Genomic DNA, 13,921 nt, shown 5'->3' on the forward strand with positions numbered 1-13,921 from the left:
TGATGGACAATATCCTTATTCTAATTGGAATATCTATGACTGTATTTGTAGAGTTTCATAATTTCTCATAAAGCAAGGTTTATCTAAACCAGGTATCAGGAATATCCAGCCTACAGGTCATAGTACAGCTGTTCCACCTGTGTACCCTACCTGTATAAGTGACCTGAAACGCCCTCATCATCAGGCCTGCCTAACTTATCAATACTTTTACAGGTTAATTACGAATACCATTCACTGAATTAAAATTTTAAAAGAAAAAAATTCCATCAAGGCTCTTAACACCCCGTATCAGAATGTAAAAATCAGTAGCAGTGTACATATTGAAGTATGTAATTGAGTAACCAAACAAATAAAACATTTTTCTTTTAGATGCCAAAGAAGGAATATGGACAGGCCTTAGGAACATAAATACACCAACTCTATTTCAGTGGTCAGATGGTACTGAAGTTACTCTGACTTATTGGGATGAGAATGAGCCACATGTTCCCTACAATAAGACTCCCAACTGTGTTTCCTATTTAGGAAAGGTAGGCAACCTCCTCAAGTTTATTTATATCCTTATTTTTATACCTGAAAATCTAATAATAATAATAAGATGACTTTGGTTGGGATATTTGTGTTTAAGCTGGGAAAGAAAATAAAAGGTAATAGCACTGTAGACTGTCTTTCCAGTAGCTGCTGAAAAAAGGTAAATAAAGCAATTACTAAAGAAGCAATCCAATTCCTGTCTGAGAGTATCTTCTCTGGTGTGAAACAGATCAAGAGAATCCCTTTAGAGCTCAGATTCTTGTGCCAGATTGCTTCTGATAAGCTGCTTTCTCGCAGTACCACCAGTGTGATATTTAGCGGGTAGCCACAGTTTAACCTGGAAAATCCCATCTTCTCATGTTCAGATCAAAGTAAGCCAACTTTGAGAATTGAAAAACTAGTTTCGTTAAAAAATTAGGTCTGACTTTGTTCAGAGAATATCTTACTCCTATAGAATGCATAAATGTTTATTGAGCATGCTTCAGTAAGCATGCTCAATAAAGCATGCTTTGAACTTTCAGAAGAGTCCAAAATAAACTATTGAGCCGAAGGGACATATGTATCTCTATATTTTTGTTTGTAGCACTTTCCTGTGGACTCCTAATTGTTTGGGAGGCCAGTTGTGTCACTCAAACTTCTAGAGAGACTTAAGTGGAAGCAATAAATGGTAGGGCTATTTAGAAGTGTTTCAATAGTAAAGATGTTTTTAGAAAGCTGTAAAGCTGAATTTAGAAGGGTGTCACATTTAATGCTCTATTTAAAAGGATACACAGGATATCTTTAAAAGAGTATCAAAGATAGAAATGAGGTCCCATAGGCCAGAGTGAACTGTTGGCTTATCTAGACAGCTTCCAATGTTCAAAACTGACCCGTATCACGATTGACTTACTAAAATTTAATTCAAAGAAAGCAGAGTGACTTAAGCAAAATCAATGTTAAGTAGCATATTTGAAAGATAGAACTTTGACGTCTAGACTGAAGTAGAGTTGGCAGAAACTTTTGATTCTAAAATTCTTAGGGAGTAGCTATTCTAATCACCATCATCATCTTACATATGAGGAAACTCAGGGAGATTAGGTGACCTGCCCCAAAGTTTTGTTTGTTTGTTTGTTTTTTTAACATCCTTATTGGAGTATAATTGCTTTACAATGGTGTGTTAGTTTCTTTTGTATAACAAAGTGAATCAGCTATACACATACATATATCCCCATATCTCCTCCCTCTTGCGTCTCCCTCCCACCCTCCCTATCTCACCCCTCTAGGTGGTCACAAAGCACCAAGCTGATCTCCCTGTGCTATGCGGTTGCTTCCCACTAGCTATCTGTTTTACATTTGGTAGTGTATATATGTCCATGCCACTCTCTCACTTCGTCCCAGCTTACCCCTACCTCTCCCTGTGTCCTCAAGTCCATTCTCTACGTCTGCATCTTTATTCCTGTCCTGCCTCTAGGTTCTTCAGAACCTTTTTTTTTTTTTTAGATTCCATATATATGTGTTAGCATAGGGTATTTGTTTTTCTCTTTCTGACTTCCTTCACTCTGTATGACAGTCTCTAGGTCCATCCACCTCACTACAAATAACTCAATTTCGTTTCTTTTAATGGCTGAGTGATATTCCATTGTATATATGTCCCACATCTTCTTTATCCATTCATCTGTCAGTGGACACTTAGGTTGCTTCCATGTCCTGGCTATTGTTGCCCCAAAGTTTTTTAACCTGTGGACAAACTTTGGCTGTGTCATATGGAAGAAGACTAGAACTCTGGCAACTCTGTGGGCTGGGTTCTTCTCTCTTCAACTTCTGTATAGTGTCCTTTGGTGGTTTTATTGTCACACTTATAAGAAAATGAAATTCATCTCCACTGTGACCTTCAGGTGATGCTGAAGTAACAGGCTTCCAGGTTTGTTGGGTAGCATTTTCTAAGAGTATGTTCTCAGATTTAATCATTCATTTATATTCATTTTCTCCCCCTCCCTTTCCTCCTTCCCCTCCTCCCCCTCTCCCTCCCTGATAGTTGTGGGAAGAAACTATCTTGATTTAAGATAAGAGTTCAATTCTAAATATGTGGCAATTAATTTCTCTTGTGGGAAAAATTATTTTCTGTTTTTTAAAAGCTAGGTCAGTGGAAGGTCCAATCATGTGAAGAGAAACTTAAATATGTATGTAAGAAAAAGGGAGAAAAATTGAATGATACAAGATCTGATAAGATGTGTCCTCCAGATGAGGTATGTAAAACCCCTGTGGAAATTTTTCTAAGCAATATTATACCTTCTTGGTCAGATATGGTAGTTGAGACTTAAATACTTTAGACTTGGAAAATAGAAGAAATTACTAGGTTCCGTTCATTTATACATTAGAGCAAGCCAGAAGGTGGTGAATCATAGATATCGGCACTCTTACAGAAGAAAAAAGAGTTATAGGAAAAATAATTATCTATTCATGAATTTCTATAAAAATGTATATAATTATATCCTCAATGCTGATTTTTTACTTCTCTTACTCGTATTATTCTTATTCAAAAATAATTGAACTAACAACTGTTATACTCTTATGATGAGCTAGGCATTAGGGGTAAAGAAAGTTAAGACATTCCTTCTGTCTGACACAGGCTCACAGGCTTATGGAGGTTTTCTATGAAATTGTATCCCACTCTCATCATGTGTTTAAATTCCCTGTCCATGTCCTTAATTTCCCTTAGTTGTAAGATGTTACTTATGTAACAGAAACTTGCTTGTTATCAAGCAGAAGACAGTGTGATATTTTTCCTCTGATTTAGGGCTGGAAGAGACATGGAGAAGCCTGTTACAAGATTTACAAGGATGAGGTCCCCTTTGGAACCAACTGCAATCTGACTGTAACTAGCAGGTGTGAACTTTTAACTCTGGGTTCCTTTGCTAAATAATCTTCCTAAAAAAAGTGCGTCTTCAATTTATATAGTATTTCAGTCACTGTAAAAAAAACACCTACTAATTTGACTCTCATTTTGTAGATTTGAGCAAGAATACCTGAATGATATGATTAAAAAGTATACTAAGTCTCCAGAAAAATACTTCTGGACTGGCCTGAGAGATACAGATGCAAGTGGAGAGTATAGTTGGGGAAGTGCTGGTGGAATAAAGCGGGCTGTAACCTTTTCCAACTGGAATTTTCTTGAGCCAGGTGAGTGCCTTAGCCTTGAAAGCAGTAGAATACAGTGACTTGTAAGAGGCAGCATTCCTCCCAAATCTGTTCTTCACATACCTTTGAAATATGAAGGAGGTGATGATCTTCAGGACTAGAGTCTATCTATGGAACCATAAATAGAAGCAGCGACTATGTCTTCCCTATGAAATCCTCAGCAATTACCCAAAAAAAGCTAGAAAACTCAGTTTTCAGATACCACCATCTAATGGCACAGAGCTAGAAGCATCAGTGTGAGTTTGTTATCTTTTCCATGTAGTCTCAAACAGAACCTAGAAGCTTCATTGTGGAGCACTTTACATTTTCACCTCTCTGCTTCTTAACTTCTTTCTCCAAAGTTGAATGTGTTTATTTCTATTATTCTCAATGGGTGAGAATTAAGGAGGCAATGTACTACAGGTATTATTTATTCTGAAAGGTAGTTTATCCTTCTTTAGCCTAAAGCATTGACCATAATTTGCCATAGAATCAGAACATTTGAGCCAGTAAAGGCCTCGGAAGGCCCTTCTGATTTTAGAGTTGAGAAAACAGAGGCTTAGAAAGGTGACTTACTTGACGAAGGTTACCTGGTTATTGAATTGCTAAAATCCAGATCTGATTTCTAATTCAATGCTTTTTAGAGGACTTTGGCTTTTTATGAGACAGCATTTGACTTTTCTTCCTTTGAATTATTTATATTTTCTTATGTTTGTGTAATGGAATCATGAAGACCATTTTTATAACAGAAATTGGTACATGTGAATGTGTAGTTAAACACAATATTTGAAATAGAGAATGCCCACAGAATTTGTAATACATGATCATCAATATAAATATGAGTGGTATTGCTAATAACAAGGTCATCTTTTTACTTGTAGAAGATGGAGAATGCAGATGCTAATCCTGGTTAAATTTCATCTTAAATTAGAATGTTCTAAAATACAAAATACATGATTTCTTTTATAGACACTCAGAGATTTTAGAGTCAGTGTCACATTCTTCATGGATAAGCCTCAGTGGTTGGGGGCAGGGGTGCTTAGGAAGTAGCTGTAATAGCTATTCTCTCAGTCTGTAGCCAGAAAGACTGCCTTTAAGTCCTCTTTACCATTATTACTCCCAGATTCAGCCAGTTTGGTTTGCATTGGGCAAGCCATGGATAGGGGGTAGAATAAGAGAAAAGAGCACACCTATCCAGGGTAATACAGCATTATTTTTCCCAGTTCCTTGTTCCTCTTGCTGTCCTTGTATAATGAGACATGAAACCGTATGGCTTCTCTGTGTGATGGAATGGAAGTTGTCCTTATTACTTTGCAATGTGTGTTCTTCTTGTCCTCTGCGCATTTTCAGCAGTGTGATGTAATGGGAAAGGGAGCATGGCATTTTGCCAGACAAATCTGGGTTCAAGTTCTGACTCCACCACTCACTAACTATGATTGTGGGCAAGTCACTAATTCTTCATCTGGAAATGGATCTGACAATACAAACTATCTTTTAATGTTGTAGTGAGTAAATAAAATTCTGGCTGCCATAAAATAAATAGTAAACAAATGTATATTACCACACACCTCCTTTTACCTTTATTGTACCAGCTCTTCCTTTGGATCTGAATCTGAGAGTGTTGTTTTGAGGTTTACTAAGTTGCTTAAAAACTGTTGAAAGCTGTTAGGTGAATATGAACGATTTAGACTGTTCTAAGCATCATAGTGGTTTAGGGTACAGCTCTACACACACACCACCTAGATTCCAATTCTGGGTCAGAAACTTTCTCACATGTGACCTTGGACAAATCACTAATCCTCACTGTACCTCAGTGTGACAGTAGAATCCACTCTATGTGAGGATCAATTCACTTAATCCTCTTAGAATAGCACCTGGCAAGTAGTAAACACTTCTCTATATTACTGTCATCATTATTATTGTGAACAACACATTTATTTCCTCCATTTTCTTTCCTATTCTCTCTCCCCACTTTGAATCAAATAAATGTGTAGGCACTAGAAAATGTTTGGGCTTTAATTTTATAATGTTTTTTTAAAATATTTATTTGGGCTTCCCTGGTGGCGCAGTGGTTGAGAATCTGCCTGCTAATACAGGGGACACTGGTTCGAGCCCTGGTCTGGGAGGATCCCACATGCCACAGAGCAACTGGGCCCATGAGCCACAACTACTGAGCCTGTGCGTCTGGAGCCTGTGCTCCGCAGCAAGAGAGGCCGCGATAGTGAGAGGCCCGCGCACGGCGATGAAGAGTGGCCCCCACTTGCCGCAACTAGAGAAAACCCACGCACAGAGATGAAGACCCAACACAGCCAAAAATAAATAAATAAACAAATGTGGGGTTTAGGGAAAAAAAAAGAAAAAAAAACCTTAAAAAAATTTTATTTTATTTTTTGGCTGCATCGGGTCTTAGTTGCAGCACCTGGGATCTTCATTGCGGCATACGGGATCATTGTTGTGGTGCGCTGGGTTCTCTCTAGTTGTGGCATGCAGGCTTCTCCTTAGTTGTGGCTCACGTGCTCAGTAGTTGCAGTGCGCGGTCTTAGTTGTCCCGCAGCATGTGGGATCTTAGTTCCCTGACCAGGGATCGAACCCACATCCCCTGCATTGGAAGGTGGATTCTTAACCACTGGACCACCAGGGAAGTCCCTTTAATGTTTTTTTTTTTTTTTTTTTTTTTTTTTTTGCTGTATGCGGGCCTCTCACTGTTGTGGCCTCTCCCGTTGCGGAGCACAGGCTCCGGACGCGCAGGCCCAACGGCCATGGCTCACGGGCCCAACCGCTCCGCGGCATGTGGGATCCTCCCAGACCGGGGCACGAACCCGTGTCCCCTGCATCGGCAGGCGGACTCTCAACCACTGCGCCACCAGGGAAGCCCTAATGTTATTTTTAATTAAACTTTTCCGTTCAACCTCAGCTTCTCCAGGAGGATGTGTGGCTATGGCTACGGGAAAGTCTCTTGGAAAGTGGGAGGTAAAAGACTGCAGAAGCTTCAGAGCACTTTCAATTTGCAAGAAAATAAGTGAGCCCCCTGAGCCTAAAGAAGCAGCCCCCAAGCCTGAAGACCCCTGTCCTGAAGGCTGGCATAGTTTCCCCTCAGGTCTTTCTTGTTATAAGGTAAAGTAATATTCTCATTCAATCCCTCAATGAAGCTATCTGTCTACTATCCTAGTCCATGTCTTTGTCCAAACTGTGCTCCTTCCCAGACATATACATCACCTACTGAAGTGTTTGGGAGCACAGAGTCCTTGTCAGGGTATCATTGAACCTCTGGTGTCAGATGACTCATTCCCGTATAAACTCATGTGCTACCCAAAAGAGCAGGGCCAGAGCCAGAACTGGCTCTTTCCTAGGGTTCTTTTGTTTTGGGAAATTGGGTGAGCTGCATGCCACGCTAATACTTTGCTTATGATTCTCATATCCCTTTAATTATTGTTGTCAAGGGAAGAGTTCTGTCACTTCTTACAAGTCAAAAATTTTACTTTAGGGTCCGTGTCAGTCTGGCCTCTAGTTGACACTTTCAGCAGGACCTGTCTGTGTCACAGTATATGGACCTTTACCTATGTCTTTATTACACTTCTAAGAGTCCATTTCAGGGACCCACACATTTGACTGTAATCGACTTCGAAATTATGAATACTTTATGATTATACCAGGAAACAAATTAACATTATATTTTGTTAAGCTATTTCATATAGAAAGAATTGTAAGAAAGAGGAACTGGGAAGAAGCTGAGAGATTCTGCCAAGCACTTGGAGGACACCTTCCTAGCTTCAGTCATATGGATGAAATAAAGAAATTTCTTCACTTTCTAACAGACCAGTTCAGGTAATACTTTTAGAATGAGATCTTCTCTGTTAAATTTTATGTCCTCTAGATATTCAGAATTGACATGTTTTATTATCTAAAAGGGTTATTCAGTACTTTAACAGTCATTCAACATCAAACATTTTTATGTGCAAGATGCTATGAGGGATTCAGAGATGAAGGAGACAGAGTCCCCACCCTTTGTGTAGTGTAATAATGTCCAGCAGTGGGGATAAGAAAAGTATGGTGGAAAAATCTAGAACATGAGTAAGAAGAGGCCATGGGAATTTAGAGGAGGGAGGAAGTGTTTCTGGGAGGTATAATTGGGGAAAATATTATGAAGAAGGATGGTTCTTAGGAAGTAAGGTAATATTTGAAAGTTAAGATGGGAGAAAAAGCCAGGGAAAGCAGAACATAAGCAAAGGAACTGAGACTAGAATATACAGATATGGTGAAAGAGAAATGAGCCATAGAACTTAGCTAGAAAATGGAATTTGGGTATAAAATTAGAACACCCTTTCTTGCCAGGGAAGGAGTTTAATATTAAGTCAATAGGCAAAAAACAAACAAACAAAAACAAAGTGTGTGTGTGTGTGTGTGTGTGTGTGTGTGTGGAGAGAGAGAGAGAGAGAGAAAAACAGACAGACAGACAGACATGGTAGGTAGATGCAGAACAATTAATTATAAGGCTATTACAGCCCAGCTGGTAGAAAACTACATTGAAGACGGGCAGTAAGATGGGACAGTAAGGAAGTGATCAGAGATGTAACAAAGATGGAGTCAATAAGCCACTGTGATTTTGATGTTATGGAGAAGGAGGATTCCTGAACGGTTTTCTTGATGTCCTTAAAGATAATGTGGAGAAATGTGGGCCAGGTGTTGCTGCCATAGAGGGAATTTTTTCTGAAGCTTTGGGGACAATCATAGGTATGAGGGGCTTCTACTTCACAATTTATTTTTCCCCTCACTTTTTTTTGGTTTTCTTTTTTAAGGGAATGAACTTTTAAATTTATTTATTTATTTATTTTTGGCTGTGTCGGGTATTAGTTGCAGCATGCGGGATCTTTCATTGCAGCACATGGGCTCTTCGTTGCAGTGCACAGGCTTCTCTCTAGTTGTGGTGCACAGGCTCCAGAGAGCGTGGGCTCAGTAGTTGTGGTGCACAGGCTCTCTAGTTGTGGTGTGCAGGCTCCAGAGAGCATGGGCTCAGTAGTTGCGGCACACAGGCTCTGTAGTTGTGGTGCCCGGGCTCCAGAGAGCGTGGGCTCAGTAGTTGCGGTGCACAGGCTCTGTAGTTGGGGCGTGCAGGCTCCAGAGTGTGGGGGCTCAGTAGTTGCAGCGCGAGGGCTTAGTTGCCCTGTGGCATGTGGGATCTTATTTCCCAGACCAGGGATCAAACCTGCGTCCCCTGCATTGGAAGGCAGATTCTTAGCCACTGGACCACAAGGGAAGTCCCTCCCCTCACTTTTTTTTTTTCCCCTCACTTTTTGAATCAAAAAGAAGACCAGAACTTGTAAATCAAGGATTGAGGGTATACCAGGCAAAATTATGGAAAAGAAATCACCACCTGGACACATCCTAGTGAATACTTTCCTGATCATTTTGACTCAAAAAAACAAAGACTTCAAAGAAAAATAGCAAAAATAAAACAGGTACCAAAACACAAAATCCAGCTAGCCTTCTTCTCTAGGACATTAAATATAAGAAGGCATTTTAAAAACTGACATCTAAAGAGTTTTGAACTGGAAAATGTGGGCAATGTGTTGATCTTAGTTCCCAGTTGTGTGGTTTTTCATTTGTGAAGATAGTAATTGATAATGCTCCCTACTTGAAAAAAATTTCAGACGTATTCCAGTTGAGAGATGAATAAAAATCAAAACACATGAACAGGTATTTTGTTGTTAAAGAATTAGAAAGAAGAATACATAACATAAAAACATAGCCCCAGTCTAAATAATGCAATATATGTAGTTATAAAATTACCCTAAATTATCCTAAATTTAGAATGTAATTATCCTAAATTCTGAAAGAGAAACAAGAATATTTTAATAAAACCAGGTGTTAACTCTGGTTAATACCAGAGTTTATAACTCTGTTTATAAATAAAAACTGAGATGTAAAGAGATAAAAGGGTTTTGAAAACTGAAAGTATAATAAATTCTTCATTTTACCTGGAAATCATATTTAGAAACACAGTTTGTATTTTTTTTTAACTGTAAAGAGATGTTCATCTACTGAATATGTAATGAGTGGGGAAAAAAAGGCCCATACAGCAAATTATAAAGCAATAAAATAACAAAGCATAAAGTCCAGCATAAAGAAGATGACAGAAGACCAAATGTATCCATTATCCGTTATGTTTAAGTCCAAGTTTGCAAATGTGTTTGGTAATGAAACCCAACTCTATGCTGTTGAAAGATACCTAAAACAAATCTTGCCAATGAGTACCTTTCCAGCCCAAGGAGTATTATGTTCTTTTCCTGGAAGGAAGGGACCACAAAGTGTTTCAGAATCAAAACGTTTTGATAAAATCCATATTTTTTGACACTCCTTTTAAAATTAAAACAACTGGCAACATTTTCATATTGCAGCAATAATTAGTGCTGATTAGCCAATGGCCCACCAAAATGTGGCATCACTCTCCAATTTGTTATGGTCTCCAATTTATTACTCCTTGGCCACTTCACTTATGTTATTTTATTTCTTTATAATTTGCTGTATGGGCCTTATTCACCCAAGTAGCATTGAGTTAATAATCACAAACTTAATGCAAAAATTAGAATGGGAAAATTAAAATAATGGGCAAAATTATATTGTGTAAATGTAAATGAAAAAGCTACAGTTGTAGTATTAATATTAGATAAAATACAATTGAAGTAAAAAGACATTAAATGGGAAAATGAGATCTTATTATTGATTAAAGGTACTATCTACAGTGAAGTTATAATAGTCAAGAACCTTTACACACTTAAAAGGTATCAAAATGCATAAAGCAAAAATATTAATTATATTACTAAAATTTTTCAATAAAAAATAGTAATGAGAGACTCTAACACTCATCTCATTTATCGACGAATGAGACAGGCAAAATAGAAATAACATAGAAAATATGAATAGTATAATTAAGGTTGATTTAATAATATCCTCTTTATTTATAGATTAAAAAGTCTGTATATACTTCCTCTTCAAGCTCTTTGCCTGGATCACTTAAAATAATGGATCTATTAAGCTAAAAAAAAAAAAAAAACCCTAACATTTCAAAGTGGTAAAATTATACAAGTTACATTAGAAGTGAAATCAAATCCCCTTCACCTAAAAATTCAGTGTTTTTAAAAATATTTTCATTGGAGTATAGTTGATTTACAATGTTGTGTTAGTTTCAGGTGTACAACGAAGTGAATCAGTTATACGTATACATATATCCACTCTTTTAGATTCTTTTCCCAAATAGGTCATTACAGAGTATTGAGTAGAGTTCCCTGTGTTATACAGTACATCCTTATTAGTTATCCATTTTATATATAGTAGTGTGTATGTATCAATCCCAGTTCCCAATTTATTCCATCCCCCACCCTTTCCCCCCGGTAACCATAAGTTTATTTTCTACATTTGTGACTCTTATTTACAAAATAAACATTCAGTGTTTTTAAGAACTCTTTTGGCAAGTAAATCAAAACTGTATAGATGATAATAAAAACACTCATTCTGAAATTCATGAGATATAACCAAAGCTATAGCTGGAGGTACATTAATAGCTTTAAGGGCTTTAATTATTAAACAAAAATAATGAAAATAAGCATTCAGCTAAAAGTGAAAATATTTATCAACATAAATAAAAGGAAACCAAAAGAAAGAACCTAATAAAGATAAAAGTGAAATGAATGAATTAGAAACTAGAAAAGCAGTAGAACTGACAAATCCTAGAGTTTTATCTCTAGAAATAAAACTACAAAACAGAGGAAAAATATCTACTGATGACTAAATCATGAAAACAAAAAAGAAAACAGATACTTAAAATGAAACCTAAGTAAGAGATTATAAAATCCTTTCAATGGAGAATTTTTTTAATTGGTAAGAATCCTATGCATAATTCTATGTTATTATAATGAAATTATTAAAGTGAACAATATCTAGGGAAATATGAATTAGTATATAATTGATTTAATAAGTGGAAACCCAGTAATCCAATAGCCATGGAAAAAATGGAAAAAGTTAACAAAGAATTTCTTCCAAGAAAAAGATAGGAACTACATATATGGTTTTATATGTGAATTCCTTCATATTTTAAAAAATAGATCATTACCACGTATTTCAGTAGTACAACCAAGAGATTGTATTCCATTACATAGAAACTGATGTAAGCATTCAGTTTATTTCACAAATAGTCTAATTCTGATATGATAACCTGTCAAAGATAGCACAAAGAATTATAGACCAACCTCTTATCTAGACTTGAAAAAGTAAATACTAACAAGGGGTACAATAAAAAACACAGATATACTGCTTGTTGCGTGCCAGATAATGTCCTAAGTATTTTCTACTAACTAATCCTTACAACGGCCTATGAGGTAGGTTACTATGCCCATTTTATCTAAATGGGGATATGGAGACACAGAGAAGTAAAACAACTTGCCCAAGGTTATATAGTTAGTAAATAAAGGATCCAATATATGAACCCATTAAAGCCCACTTTCTTAACCGACTGTGTTATAGTACCTCGAAATAACATGCCTTGATTGTGTAGGATTTCTTCCAAGAGTACAAGGTTGGGCCAGTATTAGGAACTCTATATATCTAGTCAAATACGTGATCATCTTAATAGGTGCTGAAAATGCATCTGGTAAAATTCACTATTCATTCCTGGTTTTATATATAAATATATACTTAGCATATTTAATTGATATAATTAACACATAATTTCTTATTAAATTAAAAATAGAAGTGTAGTTCAACCAATAGCCATATGACACAATGATTAAACATTAAATGCATTTCCATGAAAGTCAGAAAAAAGGTAAAGATGCCTAGTATCATCACTTTTGATGATCTTTGTTTGGAACTTATCCCCTGTTCATTAAGATTTAAAAAAACATTACAACATGCAAGTATTTGTAATGTATTAAGTGGGAAGAAAGGCAAATTATAAAAGGGTAGAAGATAGACTATTTACATCAAAAAGTAGACTGTAAAAATATGTCAGAAAAGATCATCGTTGTTACCTCTGGAAGATAGATTTTGAATGCGTGTTTAATGTTTGAACATTTTTCCACATTTTCCAGATTTGCATTAATATGCTAATGATTGTATTTTCTTCATTAAAGCAAGTAAAGTCTCACTACAGTGTGCTTGGAATCTGATGAAAAATACAATACATGTGTTCCATAAACAATCATTTATTAAGCATCTGTTGTATAATTTCTAGTACTTTAAACTTCATTTTTTAGCGTTAGAAATTAATATACAAAATTTCATTGCACACTAAGCTAATTTAAATATACAAACTCTTAAGTTTCTTTTGAGGTGTTTCTTAGCTACTGCCCACAACCTTGAGAGTAGAGTATAATGAATGCAATATTCAGACCGAATCTTTCCAGACATACATTTATTAAACAGTCATTGAAGCAGGCAAAAAACATGTTATATAACCTGTCTAGTAAGCTTACAACATCCTGGTAGTCTGTCCTTTTAGGTTCCAGTAACCATCTTGCATGGAAGGCTCATTTGAGGTAAATGTGACAATGTTCCAGAAGCAGGATTCTTCTGTTCCCACTATAGTTGGCATCAGGCAGTCCCAGTCACCTGACCCAATGACTGGACATGGGACCATTAAAAGATCAGGCCCCAGGGCTTCCCTGGTTGCGCAGTGGTTAAGAATCTGCCTGCCAATGCATGGGACATGGGCTTGAGCCCTGGTGCAGGAAGATCCCACATGCCGCGGAGCAACTAAGCCCGTGCGCTATAACTACTGAGCCTGTTCTCTAGAGCCCGCGAGCCACAACTACTGAGCCTGCGCTCTAGAGCCCATGCTCCACAACAAGAGAAGCCACTGCAGCGAGAAGCTCGTGTGCTGCCACGAAGAGTAACCCCCGCTCGCTGCAACTAGAGAAAGCCCGCGCGCAGCAACAAAGACCCAACGCAACCTAAAATAAATAAATTTTTTTAAAAAAGAGGGATCAGACCGCAGATCCATTTCCAGTGGTACAGGATACCAGCCTCACCAGATTCTAATACCCTTTCATGAAGAGTGAGAGTGTCCCTAAGTATTTTTAGCTATTCCTCGTATCTTCAATTTTACCAGTGAGTGCCCATTTCTAAGATCATGCTGATTAACAAGCTTCTAAGTTTGCTGCTATTAACCTATTTCTGACATTTACTCTGCTAACAACCAAAGTATCAAGTACGACTTTTGGACTGCAGACTCCCTTGTGGTGGC

At 37.2% G+C, this 13,921-nt stretch overlaps 1 protein-coding gene across 2 annotated transcripts in view; it reads left to right on the forward strand.

The window, feature by feature from the left end:
- Positions 1 to 13,921, forward strand: part of LOC308622115 (CD302 antigen) — a 129,609-nt gene that overhangs the window by 26,573 nt on the left and 89,115 nt on the right. For both annotated transcript variants that reach the window (XM_081243250.1, XM_081243247.1), the window contains exons 8-13: positions 370 to 527; positions 2,643 to 2,753; positions 3,305 to 3,393; positions 3,518 to 3,687; positions 6,599 to 6,798; positions 7,367 to 7,509. In XM_081243250.1, coding sequence (XP_081099376.1) covers positions 370 to 527; positions 2,643 to 2,753; positions 3,305 to 3,393; positions 3,518 to 3,687; positions 6,599 to 6,798; positions 7,367 to 7,509 — 871 coding nt within the window. The remainder of the gene's footprint in view (positions 1 to 369; positions 528 to 2,642; positions 2,754 to 3,304; positions 3,394 to 3,517; positions 3,688 to 6,598; positions 6,799 to 7,366; positions 7,510 to 13,921) is intronic.

Source organism: Mesoplodon bidens (genome assembly GCF_964165515.1).
Source record: "Mesoplodon bidens genome assembly, chromosome: 8".
Taxonomy (NCBI): domain Eukaryota; kingdom Metazoa; phylum Chordata; class Mammalia; order Artiodactyla; family Ziphiidae; genus Mesoplodon; species Mesoplodon bidens.